Here is a 13236-nt window from a genome sequence, read left to right on the forward strand (position 1 = left end):
TATAGCTATCTCGCTTGGGGCTCAGCATTCCAGCATCCTCTTTTCTCGGTACTTTGGCCACTTGTGGGTTTCCATGGCAATAAGAGGCATCACTCACGGAGGCCTGGTGCTTCACTAATCTATAGCTATAAATATAAGAGAATGGGAGAATGGCTTGGAATCATCACACTACCAATTCCCTAACTCTCTAATTTGGGGTAGGTGCCAATTTTTCCTTTGTCTTTCCTGTTCTTGCACATGTGTATAGTGAAATATGATCACAATGCCCCCCAATATGTCCCACTCCTAAGCCCATGTCTTTCTTGTTTATAAGCCACTAAGTCTAGTTAGTACTACCTATACATGCATTAGTACAGGGCCTTTCACTGGAGCATGAGCATCCTATTGGCTAATTTTAAATTTCCTTTTCAATTGAAAGCAGAAAAACATGGAAGAGCTTGATACCGTTCTTACATCTATATTCAAGTGTGAGATACCACATTATGAATTCAAACATCTCCAAACTGAAACTTCCCTTCAAAAAGAAAGTGAGTATTTTTCAAGGTTATCGTTCTTTTATCATATTCTAATCTCTGCAACCACTTAAGAAATGATATAGCCAAGAAGCAGCTTATTGTTTTATATAACTCCTTACTCTTGAAGACATACTAAAGAAGAAGAAAATTTAAATATGTCTTATTAGTATACAGTTGTGTATGCACACTCATGCACATGCATGAACAGGAACACACATGCAGGAGGCAGCAGACAACTTTGATCTTTCAGTTCTCTCCATCTACCTTTATGTAGGGGATCGAACTTATCAGGAGGTTTACCCAGGAAGCACTTTATCTGCTGATCTATTGTGTCAGCTCCAATTGTTCAAACATTTATGGTTCTAGGTACTTATAAAAAACTGGACAACTGTGTAGTTTCTATAACTAGTGGTCTTACCTCCTGACCATCATTATAAGGATATGTTTGAATAAGGACATATGTGATGAATTTTATTTATCACATCATTGTTTAAAACTGCCCAAAACTGAAACAACTTAATGTTCCAAGATCAATGGTTATGTAAATTTTGACACAGATATTAATCTCTGATGTGACCCTCAGAAATTAATTTTATCATGATTGTCTTGCTGACTTGATTATTTTGATATTGAATACAGAGTAATATATAAATTTATGGTTTTACCTAATGCTTGTAGTACTTATATGTGAATTATATAACTTAAGTAATTGTGGGGTTTTAGTTCACAAAATGGGTGTTTCTGAATTTTAAAAAAAATGTCTTAAATCTTATTTGTACATGTGTGAGGCACAATGTATGGAAATCAGAGCACAACTTGCAGATGTCAATTTTCTCAAGGCACTGAGTTCTTGAGGCGTGACTCCATATGATGACACTAGCTTCTGAGTCATCACACTGGCCTCTCAATGGATATTTTCTATAATTATTAATTTTTGTATGTTACAAAAAATCAAAATGTGAAGATATGTGAGCTACTTATTAAAGTTATATAGCCAAATATTACTGTGACTTCATGGTCTCTTTTAGAAATACATTTGTTCCTGATTAGTTTAATGAAAAAATGTTTTGAATTCACTTGCTAACCAGCATCTGTGAGCACTGAGATAGATTACAGTGGCGACTGAGACAGTCACAGGGCTCAGTAATATGAGAAATCTAATATTTGCATATTAACATGTAAAGGTTAAGGCATTTTCTGGCTGGTGTCTATGCTTCTTAAACAGATTTAGTATGAGCAATTCAGGCTTCAAGGCTGCAGCAAGAAGAATCCCAGCTGATTGTGAAGCAGCTAAATATATGAATGGCTAAATAATCATGGTGTCTATTACAGGGAAACACCAGAGACATACAGTCTTTTTAAAATGTAAGAGTAGTGAAAAAGATTAATTATACAATTCAATTACAAAATAAGGTACAAAATTAGGACAGAAAAGGAATATAGCATACTTTTTCATTCAATATACTTATAATAAAACAAGATAATACTCAGGTAATGATCTAAAAATGTGACCCACTTTTTGGCCTATGGTGTTATCAGGAAAAAAATGTACATTAATATTCCTTGTCTGCTTCAAAAATAGGACTTTAGGCAACAAATGATGAGTTGTAATAATGGGAGAGAAAGGAAACAGAATTCTGTTTTAGTGAAAGTGTATGCAGAAGTTTATAAACTCTTCCAGTGTTATCTTTTTTAGATTTACGAAATTGGAGTTGGAGAGTTGGAGAAGAACAGCTTAGGTCTTTCATTTTATAGGTGAATTATGAATAAAATTAAAATAATAGGAATTTTTGAGTTCATGTGTGTTCCAGCTTGTATCTGGAATGTTCGTCAGGCATCCCTGGCTAAAGCCTTGGTCCCCAAATTGCAGATGTTGAAAGGATGTTGAGGATTTGCAGATCAGGCCTTGGGAGAGGTTTTAGGGTAAATGTTACATCTGCTTCAGGTAGAGTGGAGAATCACAGCCCTTCTTTGTCTCTTTAACCAAGGTCAACCTAAACCTTTCCTCCTTCTGGTATTGAGGGTATTTAATTCATAAATAAAGGCAACTTGATTAGTGAGAAAGCATGCAATAGTATTGGTCCTATATGTTCTTAGGTGGAGAATAATAAATGGGTTGAATCACAACCTTTGAATGTGTGGCTCTGATGCAGTAAGAATGTCTTAAATATCTTTCTAATAAACATGGATAAAGATGGCGCTAATAACCCTCTGGCCTCACTTGAGTATCCAAGGCTGAATACTTTCATCACCTACAGAACTTTTGTTATGTAACAGGCCTAAGTCATGTTCAACACAAATTAGTGAGGACACCTGGCAACCTCAGTGGCTACACTCCCAGGTGATCCCCAATTACAGCTACTTTTACCTGCCTTAAGGTATTTAAAAACATACCAGCAAAACAATCTATCCTCACACTTGATCTTGGAAAATTTGTTAGTCTGTCTTTTAAAAAGTTATAAAAATGGTGGCTGATGCAAGTTGGGAACCATTACTAGAATTTGATGGAAATTATCTAATTAAAACATTTAACTAAAATGAAACTTTTTATAAGGTAACATTTTTTTCAAAAAGCTGAAAAAAGGAAGACAATTGATTACATAATTCATCCAGGTTTATTGCTGAGTATACTTAGAAAATTAGATGCTATAAAACTTATGACACAATAATTCCCATATGAAATACAAAAGAATGTAATGCAATAAACATAATAAAATACCAAGATAGGTGTGAATGTGATTCAGTTCAGGTGCTGCTGAGTTTCGCTCAACTTGACATAATATAGAGTCACCTGGGAAGAAGGAACCTCAGTTAAGAAATTGCCTCCATTAGATTAGCCTGTAGACAAGCCTGTGGGCGTTTGCTTCATTCATGATTCATGGAGGTGGTGCCACCTGGGCAGGTGGTCCTACGTTGTATAAAAAGTCAAGTGGTGTGTCCTGAGGAGCAAGCCTTCAAGGAGCATTTCTCCATGGTCTCTGCTTCAGTTCCTGCCTTGAGTTTCTACCTTGGCTTCCCTTGATCGTGAACTAAACTGTAAGTTAAACCAAACCCTTTTCTCCTAAACATTTTTAGGACACATTGTTTAGCATTAAAACAACTTGTCTTCCTGTTGCTGAAGTTCTATTTCCATGCTACCTTCAAAATACCTTCTCTTAAAGACCCCACACCTGTGTCTCTCATGTTCAGATTGAATTGATGAAAAGGTTTGAGATGCCCTTCTTCAAACAGAATTAATCTTAAGACTACAAAGGGGAAAACACTGCTTTTGAGTAAGACACTAAACATATTTGAAAGTTAGGCAAACAGCAAAGCAGGTATAACCCTGAGTATGTTTCCCAGAACAGGTCTCCAACTCATCGATGAAATGTTTCATTATTAAAGATATATTGTTTGTTTCTTTATGTTTTAGCTAAGATAAAGAGAAGGCTGGGCGTGGTGAGGAAAATATACCCATGAGGGACTGAAAATGCATTCAACACAGACATGCCTATATGATAAGCCATAGGATGACCCATGGACATCTTTGCTTATTAGAAAGCAAGAGCTACATTAGTGATGACTAATTATTATTTTCCTATGCAGTCTTCTTTGAAAGGGGCATTTTAGAAACCTGACTCTTCTTTCATACTTAAAATACTATTTCAAGCCAATCTAGTTAGTTCATCATTGTCTGGACAGCTCTTTCCTCATTAGGCATTCGTTTTTCTGCTTTACCCTCAGCAGACAAAGCTGTGGATGGGTAACAATAAGGTAGATGCACTGAGGAGGTTAGATCTCCTTCACCCTTCTCTTTGTAATGCTCTTCTATTGACTTATAAATGATTTTCTTTCTCCTGGGTAAGAACGCTCCAAACAGAAACAGTTCTCTCTCGGAGAAGAACAAGAAACATTCAGACAAACTTGGGAGAGTCCTGGATTTATTTGTGACTTGCTAGTATGTGGGTAGATCACTGTGGACCAGGAGGTCAATGTAAGAAATTGTACTGAGCAGTTTTTACCAGTATCCAAGATTACTAAAGCCAAGACTACCAAAGAACAGTACTAGGAGTCAGGATTACATTCTGGATCTGCTACTTTATTTCTCATTTATATCTGAACACACCTGGTTTGTCCATCACCAGAAAGTCTGGGTGCAGCTGTGGTGATGGGAGGACTGGGCCAGCACAATTGCTGCAACCGTTCTGTAGCTCTCAGCTGCGTGGACTCTTGAACGACTTCCAGCCATTCACAATCCCTTCCTCCCCTTATGTTCTTCATAGCACTCCTAAAGTCTCTTTAATACAGGCTATTCTGTGTCACGGACAGGAAGGAATATAATCTAGCTGATTGTCAAGGGGGCAGTTAGTTTAGGGAAAATAAATAAGCTACATTATTTGCCCAGACTGACAGCCCCACCAAGAAATGCTAGCTGGTTCATTTAAGTCCAGTAAGTGACAACCTTCTCTCTCTCCCGTTAGGAAGAGAAAGGAATGAGAAGGAAAGAGAAAACAAAATCTCAAGAACAAATGCTATTCCTATTCACATCTAGCTCCTGTGACTTGTGTTTAACTGTGCCAAACAGGAGATGACATGCCTTACATATGTTAACTTAATTCCTCACAGGGCTCCTGTGCTACCATTTAATCTCTACCTTACAGAAGTGAATTTTGGGATGCCAAATGTCAAGTCACTTACAAGACACCTAGCTCTTTTTTGGGAGGGTGTGTGTTTGTGCATATTTTTATTGCAACTACAATTCTTCAAAGAACATTATTTAAATTTTGTTCCGGTATGCTTAAATATATCTGAAATATGATCTCTAATCCCTTTGAGAAGAAAGCTGAAAATTTGCTATTCTTCTTCATCATATTCAGACACTTTACCTTGTTGTGAACATTTCCAGTTGGCCTTTTGGAGTGTAAGTTCTATGACACCGCTGTCTATAGTGCAGCCTGCTGGCCTCTGGCTTACAGGGACAAGCTATGTCCCGTGGCTGTCTGTCATCAGCAGAGTCCTCGCTCCAATGCGCATCTCTCCATCACCCCAGTGCACATGTCATTTTCCTGCCTAGAGTTTGATGAACTGAGAGTGGCTGGCGTGAAGCTTGAGCTAATGATAATCTTACCACATGTGGCCAGAGACAATACAGTGATGCTGAAAAGCCTCTGTGCAGTCCTGTTAGTGTCATAGAGAACCTAAAAGCTGGGACCAGAAAAAAATCCACAGAAGCTCACTCTTGCCTTAAGAACTTCTGAAAACTGTTTGTTTGATTTAGAAAAGAGGAGGAGAGAAAAAAGAAAAAGGAAAGCAACATGGCAGGAACCTAAATTCGGAGACCAAATGTGAATGTCAAATTTGGCAATTCACAAGGGCAATGGGGAACTTACAAGGGGAAGAGTGAGGACAGTGGGGTGGTCAGAGATGCTTTCTCTTGTTGACTTGTATTATGTTTCTGTTTTAATCTAACGGTTTAAGAGACTGTTTTCACTTGCAGGTAACTTAAAAGTATTTTCTGGTGATTCCTGCCTTCCTGCTTCATATATTGTCCCTGGAATGGCCAGCTGTTCAAAATACACTTCTTAATGATCATTCTAAATTCTTTATTAATATCATCAGTTTGTCGGTGTTAAAAGTGTAAAAAGTGTCTGACTTTTCTAATAAGCTGGCATGGCTGAAATCACTGTTTAGAGTCTTGTCTTCGCAATGCCGTCTTGAAGCAGGCATGACAATCTTGTGTTCTTGATTATTCATTCTTGATTTTAAGTGAAAATCAAGAGCTGAGTCAGATACCTGGGCCAGAAGGGAAACTGCATCCAACAGACTCTGCCCCTGATTGGGTATTGTAGGGTTTGCATGCTTCTCTTCTGTTCTTAGTTTCATGTAACATATGAACATATGAACATTGGAGCATGTAACATATGTAGACTTTCTCGGCGGTTCTTTTCCTTGAAGCTGAACTGTTATCAATACTGAGTCTCTTCCTAGCAAGTATAGAGACCACAATGGACAAGATAAAATTTGATGAAAGAATGAAAATTTCCAAAACCTCACTATTACCAAGTTGTGAATTGGCTAAAAATGCTCAGAAATGACTCCTTTATCTATAGATCAGAATTCTTCCATCTCTTGGGTCATGACCCCAGCTCCCCAAGCCACAGGTCTGGGAAGACCTCTGCTGAAGGGGTGACTGTGCCACACCACAAGTATACATGTATGATTTTTCTTTTTAACTTGCTTCACATTTACTAGTTTAAATAACCTGCAGAGGTTTACAGTATCACCACTGAAGTGTGTTGGAGACCACTGAACATGAGAACATGGTGTTACATAATATAAGCAGACCAAATAGAAGTGAGCATGACTGCATATTTTATTTTTTTCAATAGTTTAAGAATGTATCAGAGAATTAATGATGGGAAGAAAAATGTTTGGAACTATTTTTCAATTGGAAGCCTTCCTGGAGTTCTTCATGGCCTTAGAGGTGAGAAGGTAATGAGGCCACCACCACAGGAGAAGTGTCTGGCCTGATCTTGCCACCAGGTCTCCTCCTTAGGCCTGGGAATTCAGGAAGGTGGCTTCAGATGTGAGACGTTTACATATGGTACTTGCTGGGACACATAGGTCTCTTCTTGGGGGAGTCACTCTGTGAGCAACTGTTTTTCTCCAGGTTACTCATTGGCACATGCTGGGAGATAGCTTTAGAATGATCATGCCTTCCACACCTGAAAGGTGGTCTTTTTGGTTAGTATTAGTATCACCTGCCACTCCATCAGCAGGAGGAGGCAAGTTCATCCTTTCATTGAGGAAACAACCCATTGCAGCATGTATCTTGCTTCCAACATGGCCTCCACCACTTGAATCCTGTTCTCCAGGAGGCAGAGCATCATATCAACATGTCGACCTTTGCTGCTCTGAGAGTCAGGCTTCTCTGTAGGCATAATTTTTATTTTATTTTATTTTATTTTATTTTATTTTATTTTTACTACTTTGTGAGATCCTTATATATCCACTGCTGCTCTTCAAACTCTTCCAGCCCTTATTGTACCATAATTCCTTCTAACACCTCTGGGAGGAGAGAAAGGTTAATGGGGAAAGTGGATTTTGAGTTCCTTTTAGACTACTTCCTGCTGGTTACAGGCATTGAGTTCCGTGGGCAAGTCCGATCTTTGTCTCATCAGGACATCTCCAATGTCTTCTTGTTTCTTTTCCCTCAATCACTTGACAAACCAGCAGGAGCAGGAACCAGTAGGAGGAACAATTGGGACCACCTCTCTTAGGACGCTGGTCTTTTTACACCCTCCCTAGAGTCCCTAGAATTAAACTATCTTCATCTGGCAGAACCACAACCCTGACAGAACACCCAAGAGGCAAACAGTCTGCCACTGTGGACAATATGCTGTATCTCCATATCCTATACCTGGGATTAAAACAAACACATGTTTACATAACAGAACTGTGTGTGTTTAGACACCAAAATTCTCTCTATACTTCTCCAATGACCTCCTTTGTATGAGAATGTGCCCTGCATTCTTATTCTCAGGCACTACTTTACTCTCAGACATATGTTTTCCAAATCTTTAATAACAATGTAGCAGAGGATGGCATTGTCTGGCATTGATAGGAGAAGCCCTCGGTCCTGTGAAGGCTCCAATCCCTAGTGTAGGAGAATGCCAGGGCTGAGGTGGGAGTGGGTGGATGGCAGGAGGAACACCATCATAGAAGCAGGGGGAAGGAGGATGGGAGAAGGGCATTTCAGGGGGAAAACCAGGAAAAGGAATAACATTTGAAATGTAAATACATAAAATATCTAATAAAAAAAGAAACATTCGGAAGAAAGTACAGAAAGTGATTTTAACAGGACTTTCAATTATGGGACAACTCATATACTTCAAGTAATCTGACTCCTTTCACTGAGAGGTGATTGGAATTTGAAATAGAAGCTTCATTTTGATTTAAGCCATGTTCTTTACTGCAGTCTGTGAGTGAATCTAAAGCTCATTGTAATTTACTTGATTCTTGCTGTGCCGATATTTCATTTGCTGCATCTTGAGCTGTAGAGGCTTCTGACTTGAAACGGGTCCATCACAACTGAGAGTCAGGAAATCATTGGCATGTCTAGGACTCATGAAAACAACTTTGTAGGTCTTCAGATGAGACTGTTCAAGCCACCTGCTTTGTCCTCAGAGGAGCAGCTGAGCCAGTCACTTTCCTTGATGTGTAGACACCATTAACTATACAAATTTTTTCTCTTTATCCAATAGTCCCTTTTCAGAAGTTTGTCTTTGGCTAGATTGGCTTGCTTGAAGAAAATTTCCACTATCAATAGCATTAATAATCAGTCAAATTGGCACAGGCCCATGTACCCTATATAACTCTAGTGGGAGAGCTTGCCAGCCTTTATAGGTCAAGATTCCAAAATCCAGAACACCTTTTCTTTTCTATTTGTACCTCAATAACAGGGGTTTTCAATAATGGCAGTGAGACTGACTCTGCTTCCTAGAGTGTTTGCTTGCACTATTGTATCTGCTGAAAATAGCCAAGAAGCAACATTGAACTTACATGTGAAAGTACCCAGAATGTGTGGGTATAAATAGAACTTTTATGTCTTCTGTGGCATGAGGTCTTGTAACAACTTTTTTTTTTCTTGAAACCTAAATAGTTTTTGAAAGATCTACTTTCTCATTGTTCACACAAATACTGAGAACTCCAACTGCTGACTTGTAGCCAATGGTCAGTGAGACTGAGGACACTAAAGAAAGTCTATGAAGAAATACCTCATACAAGCAAGCATGAGGGTACCTCAGGTTTCTGGGTACTCTGGCATTCCCAAATCCAGGAATCATCCCTGAGTTCCATGGTTCAGTGTCACAGTTTGTACCAACAGACTACACAGGAGAGGGACTTGCTGTACTCAGTAGGTTCAAGTGTCCAGCCGTAGAAAATGCATTATAAAGAGAAATGGGAGCCATTAATCCAGAAACAAGACTTGGTCCTCAAAACATCCTGGAAGCTACATGCTCCAGTACAACAGGAGGATAAGAGAATATTCTGAAATCCCACAGACCCGCATGCCTCTGTGGTCCTGAGGTAAAATGGCATTCCCAGATGAGGGACATGCAGAGTCAAAAATGTTGACTAAATTATACACACCATTTTAATATGCAATGTATTTGAAATAACTTTATGCATTCATTTTCCCAAATCTTCCAATTCCCAGACAAAAATAGTGATTTTCATTTTATTTAGCATGATTGGCTTCAAAGCATGCATTTTATCCTGTGGCAAATGCCACCCTTTAGGATAAAGCTCTGTGCCCCAAAAATTTCCAGTACTCAGTACAAATTTACTAGATTTGTTCATTCATTACTGGCAACAGACACCTATAAATCATTGCCCATAGATATAGATGGAAATGGGTTTAAGCTTCAAATATAAAAGTGAGCTTTTAATTTGTTGAAATAAAGCAAATATTTAGACCTTCTTCCTCTTCTCTTAGCATCTGCCAGAACAGAGTGATGTTCTGACCCCTGTGCCTTCCGAAGATGCTCCAGGGGCCTCCCTGTGTACTGAGTCTCTCTTTTCTGCTTCTATAAATCCAGCACCAAAAGTACATGTTTATTAGGGTCAAAAGTAATAAGTATCTAGGAGTATGTCAGCATCAGGAAAAGAAACATAAATAGCAGCTATTACTAACAGCTAATAGTAAATAAACACTCCACTATATATTTTAATAAGGAAAATGTATGCTTGAGTTAGCCTCAATTAGATACACAAGAGCAAACACAAACTTGGAATGGAAACACACACTGTGTTTCTGTCCAGCATAAGCTAATAACTAAGGAGCCTCCTCATTTGTAGTTGTGAGGCAATGTTGCTCAGACCTAAATTTCTTCTGTAAATCCTGGCATGTCCAGACAGTTATGTTTAGCACTTTGTTAATAATTCACCCCTTGCACACCTCCCTTCACTTCTTGAAAAGGTACACTGTTCTCAGAGTGTGGCTTTTATTACACTGTTTTAAAATATCTAAAACTGTGAACACTCAAACTGCTTTGTTCTTTTTTTTAATTCGATGTATTTTTTTATTTACATTTCAATGATTTCCCCTTTTCTGCCCCCCCCCACTTCCTGAAAGTCACATAAGCCCCCTTCCCTCCCCCTGTTCTCCCATCCACCCCTTCTCACTTCCCTGTTCTGGTTTTGCCCTACACTGCTGCACTGAGTCTTTCCAGAACCAGGGGCCACTCCTCCGTTCTTGTGCCTCATTGGATGTGTGGATTATGTTTTGGGTATTCCAGTTTTCTAGGCTAATATCCATTTATTCGTGAGTTCATACCATGATTGATCTTTTGAGACTGGGTTACCTCACTTAGTATGATGTTCTCTAGCTCCATCCATTTGCCTAAGAATTTCATGAATTCATTGTTTCTAATGGCTGAATAGAACTACATTGTGTATATATAGCACATTTTTTGCATCCACTCTTCTGTTGAGGGATACCTGGGTTCTTTTCAGGTTCTGGCTATTATAAATAGGGCTGCTTTGAACATAGCGGAACACGTATCCTTATTACATGCTGGGGAATTCTCTGGGTATATGCCCCAGGAGTGGTATAGCCGGATCTTCCGGAAGTGACGTGCCCAGTTTTCTGAGGAACTGCCAGACTGATTTCCAGAGTGGTTGTCCCAATTTGCAACCCCACCAACAGTGGAGGAGTGTTCCTCTTTCTCCACATCCTCGCCAACACCTGCTGTCTCCTGAATTTTTAATCTTAGCCATTCTGACTGGTGTAAGGTGAAATCTCAAGGTTGTTTTGATTTGCATTTCCCTAATGACTAATGAAGTTGAGCATTTTTTAAGATGCTTCTCAGCCATTTGATGTTCTTCTGGTGCTTTTTTCTAATAAGAGGGAGAAAGTCATAGAAGAACTCATCTTTTATCTCATTCTAATAGGTAGTGGTTTTCAAAGTACTGCAGTCACCTTCCTTTATGTGATACTCCTTATTTCCTTAGATAGACAGATAGATGGATTAGTGGATGATAGGTAGGTGATAGATAGATAGATAGATAGATAGATAGATAGATATAGATGATAAGTAGAGAGATAAGGGAGATAATAGATTAATGACAAATGTATAAATAGATTGATGAAAAGTAAATGGTAGACTGAAAAATGATAGATGATTATATAGATAAATATACTGATGATAGATAAATAAATATGTGATAGATAGATAGATAGATAGATAGATAGATAGACAGACAAGTATGAGTATATGTAAGTAACTTATATTACCAGATTTAATTATCTCTCAGAGGCTAATTGCTGAATAAGCTCACTCTTTCTAGTTCTTTTTGAACTCTGGCCAGCTGGTTCAACTCAGCTATTTTGGCCCAAACTCCTCTCCAAGCTGACTGATTCAAATGGGCTTTTCTCAGCTTCTCACTGAATCAATCTGCTTGGTCTCAAACTCACTCAATTTGTTCTAATCCTCTGGCTCCTTGTTTTCTATCTTGGATGCTCTTAAGTTGTCTCTCTTCCCCATCTGTTCTCATAAGAGTTGGGAATGTCCGATCTCTGATTCATCCTGTCAAGTCTTTCACTGATTTGTCACTTTGTCTGGCCCTCAATTAGGCATCACTTTCAAACATGACTGCTTCTTTCTACAAACTAATTTTACCTTCATTCTTTGGGATTAAAGGTATGTACTAAGGGTGTCTGTACTCCAGCCAGACCACGCAAACCTAGAAGGTCTTTGGATGTGAACTCTTGCCAGAGAGCCAATGTTGTTGGATTGAGATTCCTCTACATAGACAGACTAGATCTATGTATAAAATATATATAATAAATGTGAATTCTATATATTAAGAAACACAGACTTATGAAATACAGTTTTTTTTTAATTTTTTGATATATGTGATGTGTTTGAATGGTGTGTGTGTGTGTGTGTGTGTGTGTGTGTGTGTACATGCTTGCAAATGTGAGTTCACATAACATAGAAGGTATTCTATGTCATGTGTGTAGATATTTCAGATCAACCGTGGGTATCGCCTTCATCTTCCACCTTGTTGGAGACAGGTCTCTTTGTTGTCTGTCACTATATACACTGGGTTAGCTGGCCTCAGGAATCCTGGAGTTTCTTTTCTCTGTCTCCCATTTCACTGTAGGGGTGCTAGGACTGTACATGTGCACTTAATCCTGCAGGCCAGCCAAACCTTAGATGTTTTATAATCATTCTCATATAACATTTTCATTTAATATTGGTATTACATATGATACCTCTATTGAAAGCCATGTCAAATTCTTCCCAGTACCTTTAATATGACAAAAACTGTCAAGATTTCTTCATGGCCTTGTTTATTTTTACTGTATTAGTCATTTAATATTGTAAGTATATCTCAGGTTCTAGACAACAAAAGACTTCAAACAAATACTAAACACTCCTGTTAGTGAACTAGAGCACCCCAAACTTACACATCCATTCACTGCTTCATGCCACACGTTATTTAGACTTCTGTGATATCCATGTTGGGAAATAAGCATAGCAAGTCCCCTGTAAGCATCATCCTCAGCTGTCACTTGTGATATCAGCCATCATGTCTGCTTTCCTATTTCTGTTGTTCCTGGATCTCCTGTTTACTTACTTTTTACACTGTAGCTACAAAGTCGGAATTTGAAAAATAGTTTTTATTGTTTAGCCTACATTTTATCAGCATTTAATGTGTAGACTGTTTCATA

The 13236-nt window shown here is 38.5% G+C and overlaps 1 protein-coding gene across 7 annotated transcripts in view; it reads left to right on the plus strand.

The window, feature by feature from the left end:
• The window catches only part of Bank1 (B cell scaffold protein with ankyrin repeats 1), a 274298-nt gene that overhangs the window by 95432 nt on the left and 165630 nt on the right, over window positions 1-13236 (plus strand). For 5 of the 7 annotated variants that reach the window (XM_052179174.1, XM_052179172.1, XM_052179173.1 and 2 more), the window contains one exon: window positions 419-527. In XM_052179174.1, coding sequence (XP_052035134.1) covers window positions 419-527 — 109 coding nt within the window. The remainder of the gene's footprint in view (window positions 1-418; window positions 528-13236) is intronic. The other 2 variants (XM_052179171.1, XM_052179176.1) reach the window with 1 other exon arrangement.

Source organism: Apodemus sylvaticus, chromosome 4 (genome assembly GCF_947179515.1).
Source record: "Apodemus sylvaticus chromosome 4, mApoSyl1.1, whole genome shotgun sequence".
Lineage (NCBI taxonomy): Eukaryota > Metazoa > Chordata > Mammalia > Rodentia > Muridae > Apodemus > Apodemus sylvaticus.